We start from the raw sequence: 19,628 nt of genomic DNA on the forward strand, positions 1-19,628 counted from the left end.
TGAAGAACTCCCAGAGCGCTCGGAAGCTGTGCACTGATATGATAAATGCATTAATTCAACCTGTATCAGCCTGCAAATAACTATGCAGAGGAACATCCTTTCTAACGCCCCTTCTTCGGCCGCGTTTTTAGGAGAAAAAAATGTGGAGAAAGGAATTTAATTGCTCCCAACAGACCGAAGGTGCACCGTGAGCCTCTGGACTGGTGTTTCTGCAGTGCTGAAGCTCTGGTGATGCCATTGCACTCCTCTAATAAACCACAGAGGTTTCACAAGGAGGTTGCAGCGCAGCCTTGAGAAAAAGGAAGAAAACGAGTTGAGCCACAGCGAGCGACAGGAAGGATCGCGCTGTCATCAACCCCAGACTGCCTCCAGCAGCACTTTTTTTCCTTCAGCAGCCTGAGAACCCCGAGACATGGAGCAACATTTCAGGTTTCCACTGAAGCCCGTGCTGCTGGGAAACGCTTTGAAACTCACCCTGGTTTTGAAATGTCATGAGGTGACAGGCCGAGACCTCAGAGACACGCCAAAAGGAAGAGCTCGGAAAACGCGTTTGCATGAAGCTTGAAGAAGGGTACGCAAGGGGATGATGGCAAAACCATGCTCTCCAACACCCAGAGACACCCCTGTCGTGACATGTGCTAAAAAGACACTTGCACTTTGAGTCTGTACTGGGAGAAATCCAGGGCTGACTCGCAGGTTGGCAGGAGAAGGTAAATGCTGAGACCCCGCTGCAGGTCTCAGGGGGGGTGTGCACAGCCTGGCCGGGGAATTCCCCTGCACAGGGAAACCCTTGAGCAGAGCCCAACCACATCCAAGCCAACAGCCCTGCTCACAGCATTACCCAGGCACTACCAAAGCCAAGGCCATCTGTAAGAGACACCGCAGGACCACGCCAAGCAGATGGAAACCAAACCCTGGGGCAGACAAACCCTGCCTGCAGCCTCAGCCTTTTCCCCTGCCTCCTCCCAACATGCTTCCAGCTATGATTTTTCACGGCTTGGGTAAACCTCTAGCCTCACTGAAGTCAATCTCTCCAGCTGGTTTTAGCCATTCCTGGTGCTTCCTTTCAGCTAGCGATGACTTCTGCAGCCTCTCAAGTAACAAGCTGCTTTTTTAGGGCTTGTTTTCTGTATGAATTATTTTGGGTGTTTGGGAGACTTAACTGAACCAACACAGCATCACTCTTGTAAGCGTTTCCCCCCGCAAGTGTGCATGTGGGCACCGTTCTGCCCTGAGGGAGCAGGCTGGAGTGCTCAACAGCTTCACCATCTCATAGCTGAAACAGGGTGGATGGATGTCAAGCCTGGATTTAGAGCATTTTTTATTTCACCACACACTTACAAAAATAGCTGTTTTCATATAGAAAACTAAAGCTTTCTCACCAATAATTACTATTTTTTAAAGTACTGTGAATCACACAAAGATATTCCAGTGGCAGTACCCAGGCTTTTGTGTTGGAAAGGCAAAATGAGCAATTATAGAATCATAGAATGGTCTGGGTTGGAAGGAACCCAAAGGATCATACAGTTCCAACCCCCCTGTCACAGGCATGGCCACCAACCTCCAGGCCTGGATCTACACAAGGTTGCCCAGGGCCCCATCCAACCTGGCCGTGACCACCTCCAGGGATGGGGCATCCACCACTTCTCTGGGCAGCCTGTTTCAGCACCTTAGCACCCTCTTTGTAAAAAACTTCCCCCTAATATCTAGTCTAAACCTTCCCTCCTTTAGCTTCAATTCATTCCCCCTTGTCCTGCCATTATCTGCCCTTTTAGAAAGTTAGTTCCCCTCCTGTTTGTATGCTCCCTTCAGGTACTGGGGCTGCGATGAGGTCCCCCCACAGCCTTCTCTAAGCTGAGCAATGCTGTATTAGTTCATGCTACATTAGGACTACCCACCCTGGAGGTGGGAAGATTCAGAGGAGAGGGGAGGCTGGTTAAAGCAAACAGAGAGCATGAGGCATACCAAAACAGAGAGTAAACCAAGTGAAAATGACCTAATTTTCTACTGTTCTGTTCAATGAGCTACTGCAAGTAATTTTTTCCTTGTGCTATTTATGGGGTTTCCCTCTTCTAAATGTTACCATGGTCACTGTGCTGTAACATTAATTTGTTTATATAACCCCTGAATTGCACATATACCCAGATGTTATTTAAGAACCACTACACTTGGGGAAGATTTTCTAAAACTTGCACATTAAAACTTCATGGAAGAGTGATTTTTTACCATAACACTAATGGGGCCTCCTTCACAGGCAGGCACAACGTTAACTGTCCTACCATGAAAAGACGGTTGCTGAGCCCCGCTGATGCTCTGCAATGGTCCCCTCGAACCTGCAATTAGACCTCAGCCTTGTACCACACTTGTTTTACCCACGTCCCATTGCTTCTCTTCGTACCACGTACCAGAAACTGGCGGACTTGGTTTAATGCTGGATTTAATTAGGATAAACCTAAGAGATTAGCAGCTAAAGAGCACAGTGGAAAGTATAAACCAGGGCATATTTATTGCATTTTGTCCAAATATTAGTTAAAGAAACCCCATCCTGCATTCTTCCTATAGCTTAATTTGTGGCTTAAAATCAGTGAAAGACCAAAACTCTACAAGTATTTCACAGAATCACAAGGTTGGAAAAGACCTTTAAGATCATCAAGTCCAACCATTCCCATCCTATGCTAAACCATATCCCTAAGTACCTGATCTACCCTTTTTTTAAACACATCCAAGCAAGGTGACTCAACCCGCTCCCTGGGCAGCCTGTTCCAGGCCCTGACAACTCTTCCAGTGAAAAATTTTTTCCTAACATCTAATCTGAACTTTAATGTAGCAACATAAGTTCTTTGTAGCCTGACATACTTGCAAAATACTACCCGAGTCTCAATAGGGTATTAAAACTCCAGGCATGAGATGCCTGGACATTTAACTGCATCCCAGCCCACATTGTCTTCAGAAGATAAAGCAGAACAATGCTTTACAGAAACTCATGTCACAGGCAAAGCTGTCCCCCGTGAAGCTCTGCTTGGCTGAAATTACTGACAATGAAGTAAAACTACTTGTAGATGTATTTTAGGCTTCACAGATTGACAAACTCACAGCCCTGGGGAACTTCACCTGTTCTGCGGGTGTGAGCTGAGGGCAAACATTTATCACAACATATCAGAGGGCAATCTAACTTCAAACTGCTTTAAAAATAAATAAATAAATTTAAAAAGACCTTTCCTACACAGTTACAGGGAGGAACAGCCACGACCAAAGATGTTCTTCCGCATTTGGTGCTTCATACACTTGCAAAGCTCAGCAGAGCCCTTTGACAAGATGTTCCTTTTTCCCAGTAAGTTCACTATATTGGAAGTGAACATTGAAATAGTAAAATGTTGTACCTTTTCTGAGCTATTTCTGCTTCCATATTTTACATACTGGGCACTGAACAAAACCTGAGTGCTTTCCTGAAGGTAAAAGTAAATTCCCTGGTATTTCCCCTACAGAGCTTCCTTTTATAGGAACAGCATCAGCGGGACCTCAAAATGCTTCTGAAGCTACTCCATAACTTTAGGCAGGAAAAAAGGACTGAAAAATAAACCAACAGCCTTTCTGTAAGCAGCAAGACCAATACAGTAAAATTTTAGTGTACAGTATATGGTGATGCACACTGTAATTAATAATTAATAATTAATAATTAATAAAGGAATTTATTCTTCCTTTGGCCTCATGACTCTTTCTTGGATTTTTTTGTAGCTTGTATGGAAAATGTAACAGCATCATTACGCTCATGTACCACTGCTACAGGTTTGAACCTCCTGAAGCACTTGCACTCTTGCCCACCTCCCCAGCCTCCTAGCAGCAAACTTCTAAGTGATATTGCAGAGCTGGTAATTTCTTTCCTCTACAATTGCCTTTAAATACTGACACAGAGGCTGGCTCTATCACAGCGCTTCTTCCTCACGGTAGGACAGTGGCAAGACGCAGTGATGTGACTTAGTCAAATTCTCTTCAAAACAATCTAAAATATATTACATGAGCACAGATTTAATAGTCATTAACAGTTGAGCACTTCTGGACGGACAGTAAAGTCAGAAAAAACCCTGATGTCCCAAGTGCCCCCCCAGTTTGGTCTCTCAACTGATTTTAAGAGTTGGATTTAACTCCTTCTATAAGAAGAAAAAAAAATAATTATTTGGCTATTCTACACTTTACTAGAGTTTTGCTTGTCAGAACTAATGCATGGTTTAGTGCTTAGTCCCTGCTGCCTTCAGCATCCTGCTGCACTCCAAGCAGAGCAGAAGCAGCACTGATTTATTGGCTTGGAACCCATATTCCTACACTTTTGCCTCATAAGCAGGCTCAAAAATTGATCTTGGGTACTTAGGGTAAGCACGTTTCAGTGAGAGCACCATATCCATGCCCTAGGCATTGTCTGTCTCCCTACCTCTTCTGCTTGGAGAAGTGCCCAAAAGCCACTCTTCCCCACCTCCAAACCCTGAGTGGGAGCAGAGAGACCACACCAAGGAGAGCTGGGCTCCCTCTGCCCTCCTGAAGCCAAGAATTCAAAAGGCCTCAAAAAGAGGAGGGACATGTACCCCTCTGCTTACTGAGACAAACCTCCAGTCAGAAGGTTTCTTCCCAATATCTTTGTAACAAAGAGGACTGGCAAGGAGGAAAAAAATAATTTACCATGACCAGAGAGTAGAGCCCTGCTGCTGAACAGAAATACATCCCACTCCCTCCCTGGGCTGCAACATGCCAGAGAGCTCACCGCAAGGTGGACCTTCATCCTACACAGAAAAGCTCAACAGGTTTCACAGTGAGCAGTGAGCCAGAGAGAAGAACTGGGGTTAACCCAGATATGGTGGTGTATCTGACCTCCTAATTCCACCTGATGTTTGGATACTTTTGTTTCTCAAGCAGAGAGAGCAGTTTTTGACACATGGTGACTTCGAGCCTGTTCTTTTTGACCATCCGAAAACCAGAGCAAGTATCAAAGCCGTGCAAGAGCTGTAAAGAAATCCTGATCCCCCCTTCAACCAGCTCAACACAAAGGTTGCAAGACTGCATTTTATAAAGATCTCTCTTCCTACATTCACAGGTCCTCCACATCTACAGTTTTGTCAAAACTATTATAAAAGGTTTATTGACAGTAGCAATAAACAGAACAAATCTTTGTACACAGAAATTAAAAGTGGAACATGGCTTTAAGTCATTTTTGACCAGCCAGCTGTACAAAAGCTTAAGAAAAGCAGCAGTCAGGGAGGTTGGGTTTGGAAGAATCCACACTGAGTTCAGGAGATGTCATGCCTTATTAGATCCCCAAAATAGGCAGTTATCGTCTTCAGTTTGTTATTGAGAAAGTTTTGTTCTATTTCAACCTTCCCTCCTGGCCCTGCTAAGGAAGCCACCTGAAAAACAAAGAACAAAAAGCAATCAATGCACAGGGAAGGAGGTGAAACCCCCAAACCTCTTATTCGCATGAAATATCACATCAAATACGTCTCTGCTCAGTACTGGTGACAATGCTCCTTAGCAGCGAACACCGCTCGTCCTCTTCTCGTGTCGCCACTCACTCATAGAAGTGGTTTGTGGCTTCCTTGGGACCAAAAAATCCCACTTACCCCAAGCCATGAAAATAAGTGGACTCCAGAACTAGACACAAACAGCCATCATTTCACATGCCGTGCTGAGGCGAGAGATGCTAGACTCTGGTTTGCAGGGCATGTGGCACTTGAGACACCTATTTGTGGCAGAAGCAAGCTGTAAATTGTGATTGGAAGGTGACCAAAGCCCAGGATTTGGGGGAAAGCATAAAACCAAATTATGAAGCAGTTGCCCTGAAAGGTAGGGGGGAGGGATAGATGGATGATCCAAACAAGAGAACCCCCCCCCCCCAAACCCAAACAGACCAAAAAGCTCAGTAAAAACAGTTAGTTGTTTGTTGTTATTGCAACCAAAGAAACACTGCTGTGTGTGCTGGAGTCTCAGGAAGCATTGAGGGTAAGGCTGTGGGCAGCTGAGTAGCTGCAGGGACAGCCAGTCAGGCAGCACTGGTCCCAGTTCTCATGTTTACAATCACTGGAGTGAGAATTTCACCGTTCATGCTCTGCTGACCGAGCCTGGTGCACACCTTTGATGCCTAATGGTTACAGACAGACAACATTTTGCAGCAGACTTTGCATTTTAGACTGGAGCACACAATACTGTCCCCTCTCCTGTTCTTACTCATGATGTCTACTACGACCCTCTCGAGGGATGCTGGCCATCCAGGCTACTCATTTGTCACCAGGACAGACTGCACAGACAGAAGGGAAAAGAACACCAAAATTGAGCATTGACTGGTTCCCCCACTAGGGACCCCAAGGACCTGTGCTGTGGTGGTTGTTCCCGCTCCACAGCCTACTCTGCTCCGGGCTGCTGTTTTCCCTGCCTGCTACAGGAAACCTATTTCTATAGCTGCCTATGCAGGGGGACTTCCTGGTCAGACAAAGCGATCAAGGTCTCCAAACCTGCAGTAGATCTGGACTGATCTTTCCACCCAGAAGTGTTACCAGCTGAGACTTAAAAGTTCAGGTTGCGTTATTAACACTTCTAAACTCCTTTGAGACTTCACTCTGAAGCGCAGGTTTAAATATAAACATGCTGAACTTCCTCTATTTTACTGTAAGTAGAAAAACACTACTATCAAGAGGAAACAACAGATTAAATTATACTTTGAACCTTTATTGACTTAGCCCAGAAAATTACCAATTACTTATCTAAATCAAGCATTTACTTTTTTCCACCCTTTGCTTTCCCTTGTGTTTTGTTTCTGCAGACAGAAACAAAAGCGTGAGCTGCTTCTCCATCCTTCAATTTGAGGGTAATAGGAAAAAAATCTCCACGTTCTTGTCAAAGAGGAACCTGCCACTTAAGTAAAAAAGCAGAAGCCAGCTGACTTATAAATAGCACAAGAATCTGAAATTGGCAAGTGATCAGGAATGTTAATTTTACAGCTTATCTTTGCTTGCTTGAAATCCTAAAAGCAGTTAACTTTGCTTGGCAATCCATACTTTTATTTCTCCTAGGAAGATGTTAAGGCTGTATTTTTAATTTATCATGAACAAAAGCTGGAATGTCCCTTCCAAAAAGCATTAGAGGCTTTGCACTTTATAGCTAATGCTGTTATTCAAGTATTCTGCAATATTAATTCTATTAGTTGACTTCATTACAAGAACATTAAACGACGGTCTCAGGGTTACCTACTCCTGCTTTCAGGGCACAGTATTTGTCATGAGTATCTAAGTATGACTAATCTATTGATATCAAACACAAGTGTTTACTAAGTATTTGCTGCAGAAGTACAAGTAAAGCCAAGTGCCTCACTGGTAACGCAGGGGAATGCTGCTCCTCTGCTGAGGGGTGCCATCCACTGAAGGAAGCCCGCAGCATCTAGTCTCCAAGTGTTAAACCCAGGGTAACTAAGACCAATTTCAAACGACTATTAGAAGTATTTCATCCACCCAACGGTGACAAAAATCCAATGAGCACACAGATGTAAGCTCCAGAGAGAGGGTTCCAGCACCACACGCGCTCCACAACCCCCAACCCCCCTTGATATTCAGGGGAAAGAAATGCAAATCCTCTGTGAAGATGCTTATTTGCAAATTGCTGGAGGCTGCAAACTTCCTCGGGCAGGAGCTGCCAAGTTTTCCTGGGGAGGGCTCAGTCAGCCCTGACAGCTTCACAAGGGAACGCTGCCACACACCAAGCTCCAGAAAGGTGCCAGCTTGACAGAGAGATGGACGCCCTCTAAAAATAACAACAGACTGGGGAATGATGCTTTGAGAAAAACAAAGGTGCTCACCTAGACTTAGAAATACCAACACGCATCTCCTGGGTTTGTGGTGAGCTACAATTGTGGGTATGGAAACACTTGATTCCTTTAAAAAAATTGCACGAGTCCAAAATTTGTTGGAATGTTTTGATTGTTTTCATTTGTTCCCTCCCTCCTGTGCAAACCTGATGATTCTCCTCATCCTGGTTTGTTCTTCAGCCCAAACCCACGTACTCGGGGGACAGATATTGCCTCCTTCTCTGTGCCAGGTGACTCTGCATGTGCCACACACCATGCTGGCTTGAGGGGAAGGATGCAGCTTCAGCTAACCCCTCCCCACATCCCTCTCACTTGGACGCTTCACCCTTCAGTTCAGTGACTGTTGATGGAATTAGTCCACAGCTACCACCAGAGTGCATTGAAAACACAGCCAGCAGGTCTGGCCTCGAAGTTTAACACAGAAATATGAAGTTTAACAGAAAAGAAATATGGAAAGGGAAACAAACGTGGAAGATTTATTCAGAAGACAAGTTGCTTAAAGTGCAAACTTGCTTCATATTGGTCAGGGTACTTTTGAACTCAAAGGTTTTCCTGCTGGCCTTGCAGGGGGTTTTTAATCATACTAAAATTCCTTTAGTGAAGCAGCTTCCTGTCTGTTTCAGCCCCCAACTAAACTTACTGTGGCTAAAAAGCTCTGATGTTATTTTTTTTTCCCCCACCAAAGCCTTTTCCAGGATATGAAACATAAGCTTAATAACCAGTCACACAAGGACACCGTGACTCATTTAGTTTTGCACAACCCTAGTATAAATGGGGGAGAAGGGGGAAAAACCCAACCCAAGGACTAGGGAAAAAAAAAAATCAGCAAACAACTCACTTGAAATAAAAGGCAATGGCATTCTTTACACCAACTGTAAGAAAACAAAATGCTTTCAGGCAGCATTTAAAAAAAAAGAAACATACAGGTCCTGCAGGTGACTTGTGCCACTACCACAGTGCTGCTGCCACCCTGTGACAGGATGGAGATTTGTTTTTTGAACTTGAGGCAGGCAAACTACAGTTTGGTATCCGAGCTTGAAGACTGGAACCCAGAGGTGCTGCTCTGACTTGGCATATGCTGGGGGTATCTTCTGGCTTTGTCATTCATCAAGGACCAAGAAGATGCGTGAGTCTGAAGTGGGCTGCTTAAAAGCTGCTGTTATTAACTGAGAGTTACGGCTGAAGTGTACATAGTTACGTTCACTTAAAAGGAATCAGCCTGCATCAGCTTACAGTCTTTTACCAGCCAACTCCTACAATACCCAAGCATCTTAAAAATACAATCAAATTAACCCAAGATCATCGCCTGGCCTCTCATTCCCTGCCTTGCTCGTTGAGGTATTTACTCCTAAATAAATGAGACACTGCTTGGCAGGTCACATTTTGCCAGGGTTTCAGTCAACCTCATCTAAAATCATAGCTAAATGAAAGGAAAGGGGTAGTTTTACTAGTCAGTCTCTGATCAAACATCTTGATTCACAGAAGTCACCATCTATTCTTTTGTTAAATTGGTCTCTCTGGTGTGATTTTCTATTCTGGGAATGACACCAGATAGCATTAAAATAAACAAACATATTAACAATAACAACAACAACAAAAAGCTTTACCCATCTTAACACTCTCTTCATTGACCAGTCATTTGTAACAACTGGATTTTTAAAAATCCTTTTAAAAAACACATCATCTTCCATCCAGACATGAAACCTGCACAGAGAACACTGCTTTGGTACCTGACTCTCTCAAAACAGATGATGAAGATGCTACCAGAACAATGGCAAGGAACAAAACACACACCTGCATGATGCACATTCTTTGTATGACTATGAGGATCAAGAGCACTTCACTTAATTCTGGGCTCAGGGAGTCACTAGACTAGAAACAATAGGTAATCTGTATCTTCTAGAAGCAGTTGGAAGACACACTGGGTCTGTTAAACCAATATTTAAGACATCAAAAGCTCCAGCAACACTGAAGTTATTTCACTTAATTGGGTATAACTATCACACACAACAAAAACACAGCATCCCTCCCCCCCTAAAAACCCTCCCAAACCCAGGAATCTTCCCAACTTATAGTTTTGCACCAGTCATCAAATCTGCAAATAGTAAAGACACAGACAGTGTTTTCGATACAGAACATAAAGAGATCCAAGAAGTGACCAGGTTAGAAAAAAAAAAAAAGGAAAAGATAGAAAAAAAAAGAAAAAAAGGAATTCTCACCAGTGCATAAAGACCAAGGTAAACCTTTCCCTGCCTCCAACCCTGCTTCAGTTTAAGTATCTTGAGGGAATAAATGCAGCCCATAAGATCTTCCTAGCAGGAGCTGTGTTACAAACCTGTACAACACCAAGCAGACCAAGTAGCTCAGCTCACGATGGACAGAACCACAGCTGGCTGAAAGCATAAATCACCAGCTAGTTTAAGTGGAGAGAGGCTGCCAATTTGCCTTACAATCCCAGTCAAGCATGATTCATGTGGCAGAATACTACAAATAATAGACTAGAAGAACATATGCCTGTGAACACCTTGCTAGTGCACAGCATTTATCACTTCCCACCAGAGCCCCTGCACATCTGTGCAATGTCACACTGTGTCCATCCAACATCTTGCTCTCATGCTGTGTATCTTCCCAATGCTGCTGCATCCCCAAAAGACCCATGCTTCTCAGAAGCTGGATTGGCTCCCCCTCTCAGCAAGGTTCAAAGGACACAGGCATTTTTGAAAACTCTCTGATCTGTCAGAGTGAAGTGGTCATGGACAATGTAGGTTGCAGTCTTGACTAATATTCAAAAAAAAAAAAAACAACCAACCAAAAAAAAACCCCAACCAATCAGAAAAGCAGTCTTGACTGAAAGTAAAAAGACAGGAGACTTTCCTTTGCACAAGCTTCATTTAAAACCCTTAAGCTGTTCTCTGAAGCTTTAAGAGCAGTGACAAGACCTCTCCTGTAGGTACTGCAGTAAATTATCTGCAGCCATCTAAAAAAAACCCCAAAATGACCCAACAAAAAACCTACCAAAACCATCATCCTGACAAAGTCTTGTCTGTTGTACCTGCCTGTTCATAATTTACATGACAGACCAAACAAGATACTTTTAAGTTTACAGAATTAAAGTTGACATCGTTGGAAAACAACAATTAACAGTTCTCTTAACCATAAAGTTTATGTTAGGAATTTAGTCCTAAACACTTTATGAAGTGTAAAACCTTGTATATGCTTTGAGGAAAAAATACCACTTAAAAATAGTTAAAAAAGAAAGAAGAATGTTATTTGACATATACTGCCCAAAAAGCAGTACTGTTCTCCCTCTGTTACCCTACACTATTATAAGGGCCAAAAATAGCTGGCTGAAGAGGGGACATTTTGCAGAAGCTTAACAGCAACTCCCAACAGGAAAAAGCATTATTTCTAGTAAATAAAAGAGTTCTCATTTATGAAACTGGAACTAGAGTAACACTGAATGATGAAGTAGGCTTACATTTTGAAGAAGGGCTGCTTTCTGAGTACTTACACTTTTCCAAAGATCATGACAATTTCTTTTTTTTTTTTTTTAACTAGACCTTTCCTCATACCCCACACCATGAAGAAGCCTGCTGGTTCAAGAACTGTAAAGCAAGTCAGCAAGGTCCACAATGCAATTTCACAACATGGTGGCTACAGCCCTCTGAGCAGAGCCCCAGTGCTGTACCCCTTCTGGGGATCTATATTTAAGCTTTAACTCATCTACACAGAGAAAAAGGCTTCTGGATACAGGCAAGTCTTTTTCAAGTTGCATTGTTTTTCCTTATGTCATAGGCTGGATCCTGGATAAACCAAAACTCTTCTATAACTGTTGCAGTTTTGTGTGGCTGGGTTCTGGTGGAGAAGGGGGGCTGCAGGGTGGTCTCTGCAAGAAGCAGCCAGAACCTCTCTGCAGGTCCCAGAGAGCAAACACCAGCTGGCTCAAGGCCCGACATGCCGCTGACCAAGGCTGAGCCCATCAGCGATGGTCACAGTGCCTCTGGGAATCACATTTAGGAGGAAAAAAACGCAAGCAGCTGCTTTTTGCCACCAGAGAAGGGAGTGAGAAGATGTAAGAAACTGTGTAGACAGCAAGGTCAGGGAAGGGAGTGGGGAAGAGGCGCCTCTGGGAGGAGAGAAAGATGCCCCTGCAGCCTGTGGAGAAACCCATAGTGGAGCAGGTGGAGACATTCTGTGATTTATGAGTGCACCCCATAGGAGTGACCCAAGCTGGGGCAGCTGGTGAAGAGCTGAAGCCCTGTGGGAAAGCACTCACTTTGGAGAAGTTTGCGGAGGAGTTTGTGGAGGAGTGTCTCCTGTGGGTGGGGCCCCATGCTGCAGCAGGGGAAGGAGGGCATGAGGAATGCTGCCCCTGGCTGAGAAGGAAAACAACTCGTGAGGAACTGACTGAAACCCCCATTCCCCCAGTCCCTGCCCCTCCCTGTGCCACAATGGCAGAGGAAGAAGGGAGCAAAATCATGGCTAAAGTGAAGTTGACTGAGAAGAGAGGGGTCGGGGGAGGTGCTTTAAGATCTGTCAGACTTCTCTTTAACTCTGGTGTCACTGGGTGTGCAGTGCAGTGTAATAAATTAGAGAGTTTTCTTTCCTTTCCTCTGTGTTGAGTCTGTTTTGCCTGTGACACTGATTGTAGAATGATCTCTCCCTGTCCTTATCTTGACTCCTAAGCCTCTCAATATATATTTTCTCCCCTGTCCAGCTGAAAAGGGATATCAATTAGTTAGTAATATAAATGACAGGGGGACAGTTGGACTAGATGATCTTGGAGGCCTTTTCCAACCTAAATGTTTCTATGATTTTATTGCCTTTTCTCCTCTTGATCTTCAGGGATATGAACCAGCCCAGAAGGGGAAGGATGCTGGGGAGGTTGAGCATTCCCTAACCGTAGGCTCCCTACTGCCACTAGAGTCAAAACAACAGCAGAGCAAGGAGAAGAAATTTTTTGTCATCCAAATTTTGCCAAGGCAAGAAGGCAAGAAGACTCACCAACTACCCAAGTATTTCTCAAGTGCTTTAACTTCATTTTGCCGTGGTATAATTTTGATTTAAATAGACTATCCAAAACAGTAATTTCTAATTCTTTCCTACTTTTTGGGAATTCTAAGTAGGTCAACCTTTTTGTTTTGCTTTTCAAAAACACGACTAGTAGCCAAATACAAGTTTAGCCCTTGAGAACTGAAGCAGTATTAATGTATTTGACTGATAATTTCCACACCTTCCTCTTTTTTTCTTATTCTTTTAAGGTATATGAAAACTGAAAGAAATGTAGAGTCAAACGGAAAGATGGTGCAAAGAGAGGGGTATTAACAAGGGTGTCATACACAAGCTGCATTCTGGGCACTATTAACAATATATTTTTTAATGAATGTGCACACACATCTATATAATAATTCCTTATTATTCCTTACCTATAAAGAATATTTTTAAAGACTGACTCGACCTGAAAATGGACCTGTATACATTAGCAATTTTGTAACAAGTACATGTGTGTAAACAAGGAAATTCGGTGCAGTTAAAGGAAACGTTTCACGTTCTGTAAAGGCACCGACGTATTCCACTGGCTCGCTGCTCCCTCTCGAGGCAGAACTCCAGAAGTTCATTTCTCCTCTTCCACCTCACCTCGGTGAGCTTTGTGAGGGAATTCAAAGCAGCCCATCTCTCTCCACACGACTAACTCTGCTCAGAAAGGCCGTGCCTGCAGACGTAATAAGCACTGTTTTTTGCAATAAAACAATGCAGAACAAGGCTGGATGTCTTGTCTACCAGTAAGGCAAGATAGATTCCTTCAATACAGCTAGGTCAAGGTCAGCTACCACCAGCAGCACGATCCCTATTCCGTGTTAGCTATCTAGCTGTAAAGAAGCACGTATCTTCTACTCAATTGGCACCACCACCTTAACTAAAGGTTAAACAGTGTTTTGATTGTAAGCATGCTTCTAACTGATGGGCATTTATTTTCATTTCTGTTTGATACCCACTGTCAGACATACAAACTTGCACTGATACACTGGTTTACAGCCCATATAAACTTCTTCATGAGGGTTTGCAATGGCAATTAAGTCTGCTTACATCCATTTTAACTGACAAAGCTCACAAACACTCAGGTGTGGATTCAAGCCAGGAAATGAGGCAGAGTACTTAAACACCTGCCACATTAAATGTTAAGCAAGTTAGACCACCTATTCTGCAGCTAAGTAATCTCTGAAATCCTTACATATGTGTGTGAGAATACAAGGTTAAATTTTGAGGACACAGAAGAGGCAAATCTTACATGCCTGAGCAATGTCATCACAAATCAAACTTAGGGTTTTAAGTTTCCACTCAAACCTAAGGCATCAGATAATCTGTTCAGCACATAGCACCTTATCCCGTTACTCAGTTTTCAGGCATTAAGAAACTTGAATGACAAATCTTTTTTTCCCCTTTTCTGGAGATTCACAGCACTAGAAGCATAGTGGCAGTAAATTCAGAAATTTCAAACTTAAATACAGCCAGGAATAATGGCAGCCAAACCCATAACCACTCTCTATGGACCAGAGCATCCACTAAGGCCACGTTTGGGATGGTCATGTGCGACACACCTCTTCCCCTACAAGATTAACACTACATTTCCCTAAACTATGGGCTAGAGTCATGTTTTTTTCCCCACTCTCAGATCATCAACCTTTGGGTTCGTTTTTTCTTATATTGGCACAATCTCTAGAGGAAGGCAGGAGGAACTGGTGCCCATAGTGAACTGGATCCAGGCCTTCAAACACCTGCTTTTAACTACTAAGCTGTGACCACATAGCCATGCTTTTTAGCAACAACAGTAACACTTCTGCCATTTGTGTCAAGACAAGCCTGTGGATGTACATCAAGGAACATCAACATAACAACATTCACAGCCAACCAGTCCAAGATGTAGAGGTGACAAGACACCTAGCCCAACAACGTGGAGGTGGCCAAGCTCTTTTGTAGGTATAAATGCAAGCCTGTGGGTAGTACTCTCAGATGTTTTTGTGTAAACACAAGTGAAACGTAGATGCCTTTACCCATTTATAAATCACAGAATGGCAGGGCTTGGAAGGGACCTCAAAAGATCATCTAGTCCAACCCTCTGCCAGAGCAGCATCACCTTGAGTAGGTCACACAGGAGTGCATCCAGGTGTGTTTTGAATGTCTCCAGAGGAGGCCCCACAACCTCTCTGGGCAGCTTGTTCCAGTGCTCTGCCACCCTCACAGTGAAAATATTCCTCCTTAGGTAATCCGGTAAAAAGTGCTCAACAGAGCAGGGACATGGGAAGGTCATTCTTCATCACAGGAACAAATCATTTGATAAAATATAAGTGCTTACAAGTTGAAATTAGAGACACTCTGCCTAAAATTAAGGTCCCGGCTCAAAGATTCACAAGGTACTCTGACATTTCACCAGCCTGAAATGCAAAACACAAACGAATCACCTGCCCTACAAATGGTGCTGTGCATAAGGTGGGCTCACAGCATGCTAATACTCAGGCCATACGAATTTCAGCCTGTTTCTCAAGCCAGCTGTTTGCCACCAACAATTCCACAAGCCACCAAGTGGCTTGAGATCTTGCCTTCTCTAAGTCAGACACAGCCTTTGGAAAAGCAGGAGAAAATCTGTGGAAGTTCTGCAGCTTGTTACAGTGAGAACATCTCACTGCTTCCTTCTTTGCAGAAGCTGCAAGACGTAATGAACACAGAAAATACAGAGAGGAAACTAAACCAGACACTCAGGGGAATTGTTACAGTCATCTAACGACAGAAATAAAATTCTAACAACATTTCTAATACCAAAAACCCCTCCCCACACCAGTGGAACAAATGGTGTGTTCATCAAGTCAGTGATGCATCTAACTAGCGAACCACTGCACTGCAGGCAGCCCCTATCAAACCACACACATGTGGGCACAAGCACCAGTACGGCCTCTGGTGGCACAGCATGTGTCTCTGCCCTAGCAGTGACAGCAGTGACTGCAGGCAGTACAGCAGCTACCTGCAACTCCTTCCTAAACTGAGAGCCATGAACGTTCAGGCCTTCGCAGACAGTAAGAGCTGGCTAAAATTCTCTATTTTTTTTCTTCTGTGATGATGTATCTGTCTGGTACTCAAGAAATCTACTGGCTTTGGAGGTTCTGTAAAAATCTACACTCTTGCTTTATGAAGGATCAGTATCAAAATCATGAAAATAATCTACTATTGCCATTTCTAAATGTCTTAAAAGTATTGCAAACAGAAATTTCTCAAGGTTATAACTTCAACAACAACAACAACAACAAAAATCCCCAAAACCAAACAGAACTCAGGTGAACATACTTAGAACTCTTACATTTGTGCTTATAACACCTATGTTTTAAGCCAGCTGAGCTTTTTGTAATTACCAAGTTCTTATCCAGTAACACACCTGGTTAATGTCAGCATTCCGAGGCAGAAAATACACAATATTGTTGGTGATCTTCTTGGAGAGCCTGAAAATTTCAAATGTAGAAGCCAGTAAAGGAAAAAAAAAAAGTATAGGGAAGAAGTTGCTTTATGTTAAGTTCAGATGTTATGCAATTATATTACAGTGAGTCTTCTGGGTATGTGAATTAGATACTCTTCTGAAACTATTTCATCATTACTGTCCTAGAAAGGAGAAAAAAACCCCCTCAAACCTGAACCTCACTTCAAGAAAATTCATCTGAACTCCAGAGAAGTGTTTGAAAAATTTGAATCCAGTTTATAGCCAGTGCATTATTTTAATATTTTTCTTCCTATTCATTGTGTAGAACATCTCTCACACAGGCATACAAAGATTTCCTTTCTCTTACAAATATGGCTACATGAAGCCAAAGAGAAAAGAACAGATTTATTTCTGGGGACACCCCCCTGCCCCCAAACCCAATCTCACTTCTTATGTGATGAAACTATTATGTTAATACCTTCCTAGATGAATGAGCGTTCAATACCACTGTCAGTAACTTAGTATGGAATTTTATACCTTAATTAAAAAAAGGTAATAATTTGCTTGCACTCTTCTCTGATTTCCTGAGTCACAGGCAGGTGCTATGATTGAGAATTGTTTGAGAGTAAGATATTTAATGCAGGATATACCTTTTACAAATCAATTAAAAAGTGGAATTAATGACAAAGTTGGTGTGGTTCAGCCTGGAGAAGATAAAGTTCCAGGGAGACCTTATTGCAGCCTGCCAGTACCTAAAGGGGCCTACAGGAAAGCTGGAGAAGGACTGTTTGCAAGGGCATGGAGTGATAAAACAACAAGCAATTACTCTAAGCTAAAGGAGGGTAGGTTTCGATACATATGACGAAGTAGTTCTCCCCTGTGAGGGTGGTGAGTCCCTGGCACAGGCCGCCCAGAGAAGCTGTGGCTGCCCCCTCCCTGGCAGTGTTCAAGGCCAGGTTGGATGGGGCTTTGGGCAACCTGGTCTAGTGGTGGGTGTCCTTGCCCATGGCAGGGGGGTTGGAACTAGATGGGTCTTTGAGGTCCCTTCCAACCCAAACCATTCTACAGTTCTATGAAAGTCACAGTTCATATAGGTAATTATCACCTATATATACACAGTATATGACTATTTGATTACTTCGGGGTATTGTAATAAATTAATATAATGGAGTTTAAATTACTGAATTAATGCTTTCACTTAAGAAGGTTTTACACTTCTCTAGAGGATTTTTTAAAGGATAACTCTTTATGAATGCTTAAAAATAAAAAACTATAATAAAAATATTTAAGTTCTGGCAATGAAAGTCATATAGCTGAGGTTGGGGGAAGAGGACTCAAAAAGCCCTTCACCTCAAGAGATGGAGGTGAAGAAAGAGAGAAAAACAATCATAAATGACTGAAAAATCACAAGAAGGAGTAACTTTGAAAGGATATCCGTCCGGGCAGATCATGGTTTGGATATCGAAGATTTCTGCAGTGGCGTAGTCAGGGCCCCCCCAGGGTGGGCTGAGGAACACCACATCTGCCTGCAGGTCAGCAGCCAGCAGCATGAAGTCTCCACACACGAATTCTATCTGGTCTGCCACGCCGTACACCTCGGCGTTGTTGCGCGCGAGACTCAGCTTCTCGGGATCGATGTCAATCGCGATCACTGCCAAGGGAAGGGAGAGCAAACACACAGCTTCACGCAAACCATGGCTGCCACCTGACCACCAAAAGGCCTCTTCAGAAGACACACGTTCTTTCTGCAGCCACCAGGTACAGGTCACACCTATAACCTAGTGCTGCGCAGTGAGCAACAACTCCAGTTTTGTAGGTTATGGTAGATGTGAAGCTACAGTCCTGAGACCGGGAAGGCTCAGCTGCTGTTGCAACGCTGGGAAGCTTTAGCTTTTTGAAGTCATACATATACTACCATGACAATCAGCTTGAGGACAGGTAAGGGCAGAGAGGAAGTCCTCCTCCCTTTAGTCTTGGCAGGAACCTGACAGCTTAAATGGTGTCAGTTTGAACCTTACTCTTCTCCTTTAATAAAAGGTAAACATTTATCTGTGGCTGATCAATTTGTATTGAAAATTGAGTTTAAACAAAAGCACCCAACAAAGCACAAGAAAGATGATAGAATGGCAGTACGTACTCATCATAGAAATAAAATTTATCAAGGAAATACAAAAAGCTAAGTGAAATTCAGAAAATACTTATAGAATAGTATAGCCTACCAAATTTAATGCAGTGGAAATTACCATTTGTCTGCTCAGAAATTACTCAGATGCATTAGATGAGCTGGTATTTTACCAGTGTTTAATGAATACAGGAATATCAAGTAGTCAGTGTTTTTACAGAAAGCACTCTGAACGTTTCACTACAATTTCACTAGCTGGCAACAGGAGCTTAGACTAATATTAAATTATCACTATTCTGTATTTGGTTCTGCTGCACCTGCAGGTGATCCTACACAAGTGTTTTAGGTGCTGTTCACACATAACCTGCTTCTGAGTGTACTGGCAGGCTTGGCGAAACAGGGAAAAGCAGCAGCTCTGTGGAATGTGCAGGTCAGCACTGCAAACAGAACTCCACCTTTACTACCAATTTTCAGACTATCTGACAGACTAGTTACTATGCAATAAAAAAGCCCCACAACTTTGACTAGTACAACACAAATCCAACGCTGACTTAAAATAGAAAAGCAGTTTTATAGGTCCTCTTTAAAAACTGAAAGCTCATATTGCCAGTCTGATGAAGCAAAAAAAGTTTCTGCTGCTTCAGAAGCACTGGGGGGTTGTGGGGCGGGGGAAATCAGCAAAGTGCTTACACAAAGTTTTAGGGAAAAAGGTAGCAGAAACAAACTAATGCACTATATACACAATACCTGCTTACCTCTTTTTGAGGTCAGTGCAAACTGAATAGCGTTTCCACCAACCCCACAGAATGCATCCACTATGACATTGCAGTTGAAGGACTGACTCACACGGACAGCAATGTGCTCAGCTATTTTCTCAGGAGTAACAGAAAACCAACCCTCTGCAAAGCAAAGCAAAGGAAATGAGTGGGTTTTCACCTACTATTTCAAGGTCACCTACACTAAAAACAAACACACACAACTGAAGGTTTAGCGCTAATCCCAACAACTTTGGCTTGGCACATTCAACCAGGAAATAGAGGCTTTGAAGATGATAAACTCCAGTCAATCCAGTGATTTGCTAGGCAAACAAAGTCGCACTGAAGCAAACAGATAACGTTCAAATCTCAGTAAGTGCTTTGTTGAACTGGGTGCTGAGGATGCTGGCTTATCAAGGACAAGTCCACCAAGACCGCTACAAAAAG

At 43.2% G+C, this 19,628-nt stretch overlaps 1 protein-coding gene across 1 annotated transcript in view; it reads right to left on the reverse strand.

The window, feature by feature from the left end:
• Positions 1–5,106: 5,106 nt before the first annotated feature.
• The window catches only part of TGS1 (trimethylguanosine synthase 1), a 28,279-nt gene continuing 13,757 nt past the window's right edge, over positions 5,107–19,628 (reverse strand). Inside the window, exons 10-13 of the mRNA XM_084279783.1 lie at positions 19,182–19,325; positions 17,737–17,955; positions 16,266–16,342; positions 5,107–5,393 (exon numbers count right to left, since the gene is read on the reverse strand). Of these exons, the coding sequence (XP_084135909.1) occupies positions 5,277–5,393; positions 16,266–16,342; positions 17,737–17,955; positions 19,182–19,325 (557 nt within the window). The 3' untranslated portion in view covers positions 5,107–5,276. The remainder of the gene's footprint in view (positions 5,394–16,265; positions 16,343–17,736; positions 17,956–19,181; positions 19,326–19,628) is intronic.

This window comes from Gallinula chloropus, assembly GCF_964237585.1.
Source record: "Gallinula chloropus genome assembly, chromosome: 2".
Classification (NCBI taxonomy): Eukaryota; Metazoa; Chordata; class Aves; order Gruiformes; family Rallidae; genus Gallinula; species Gallinula chloropus.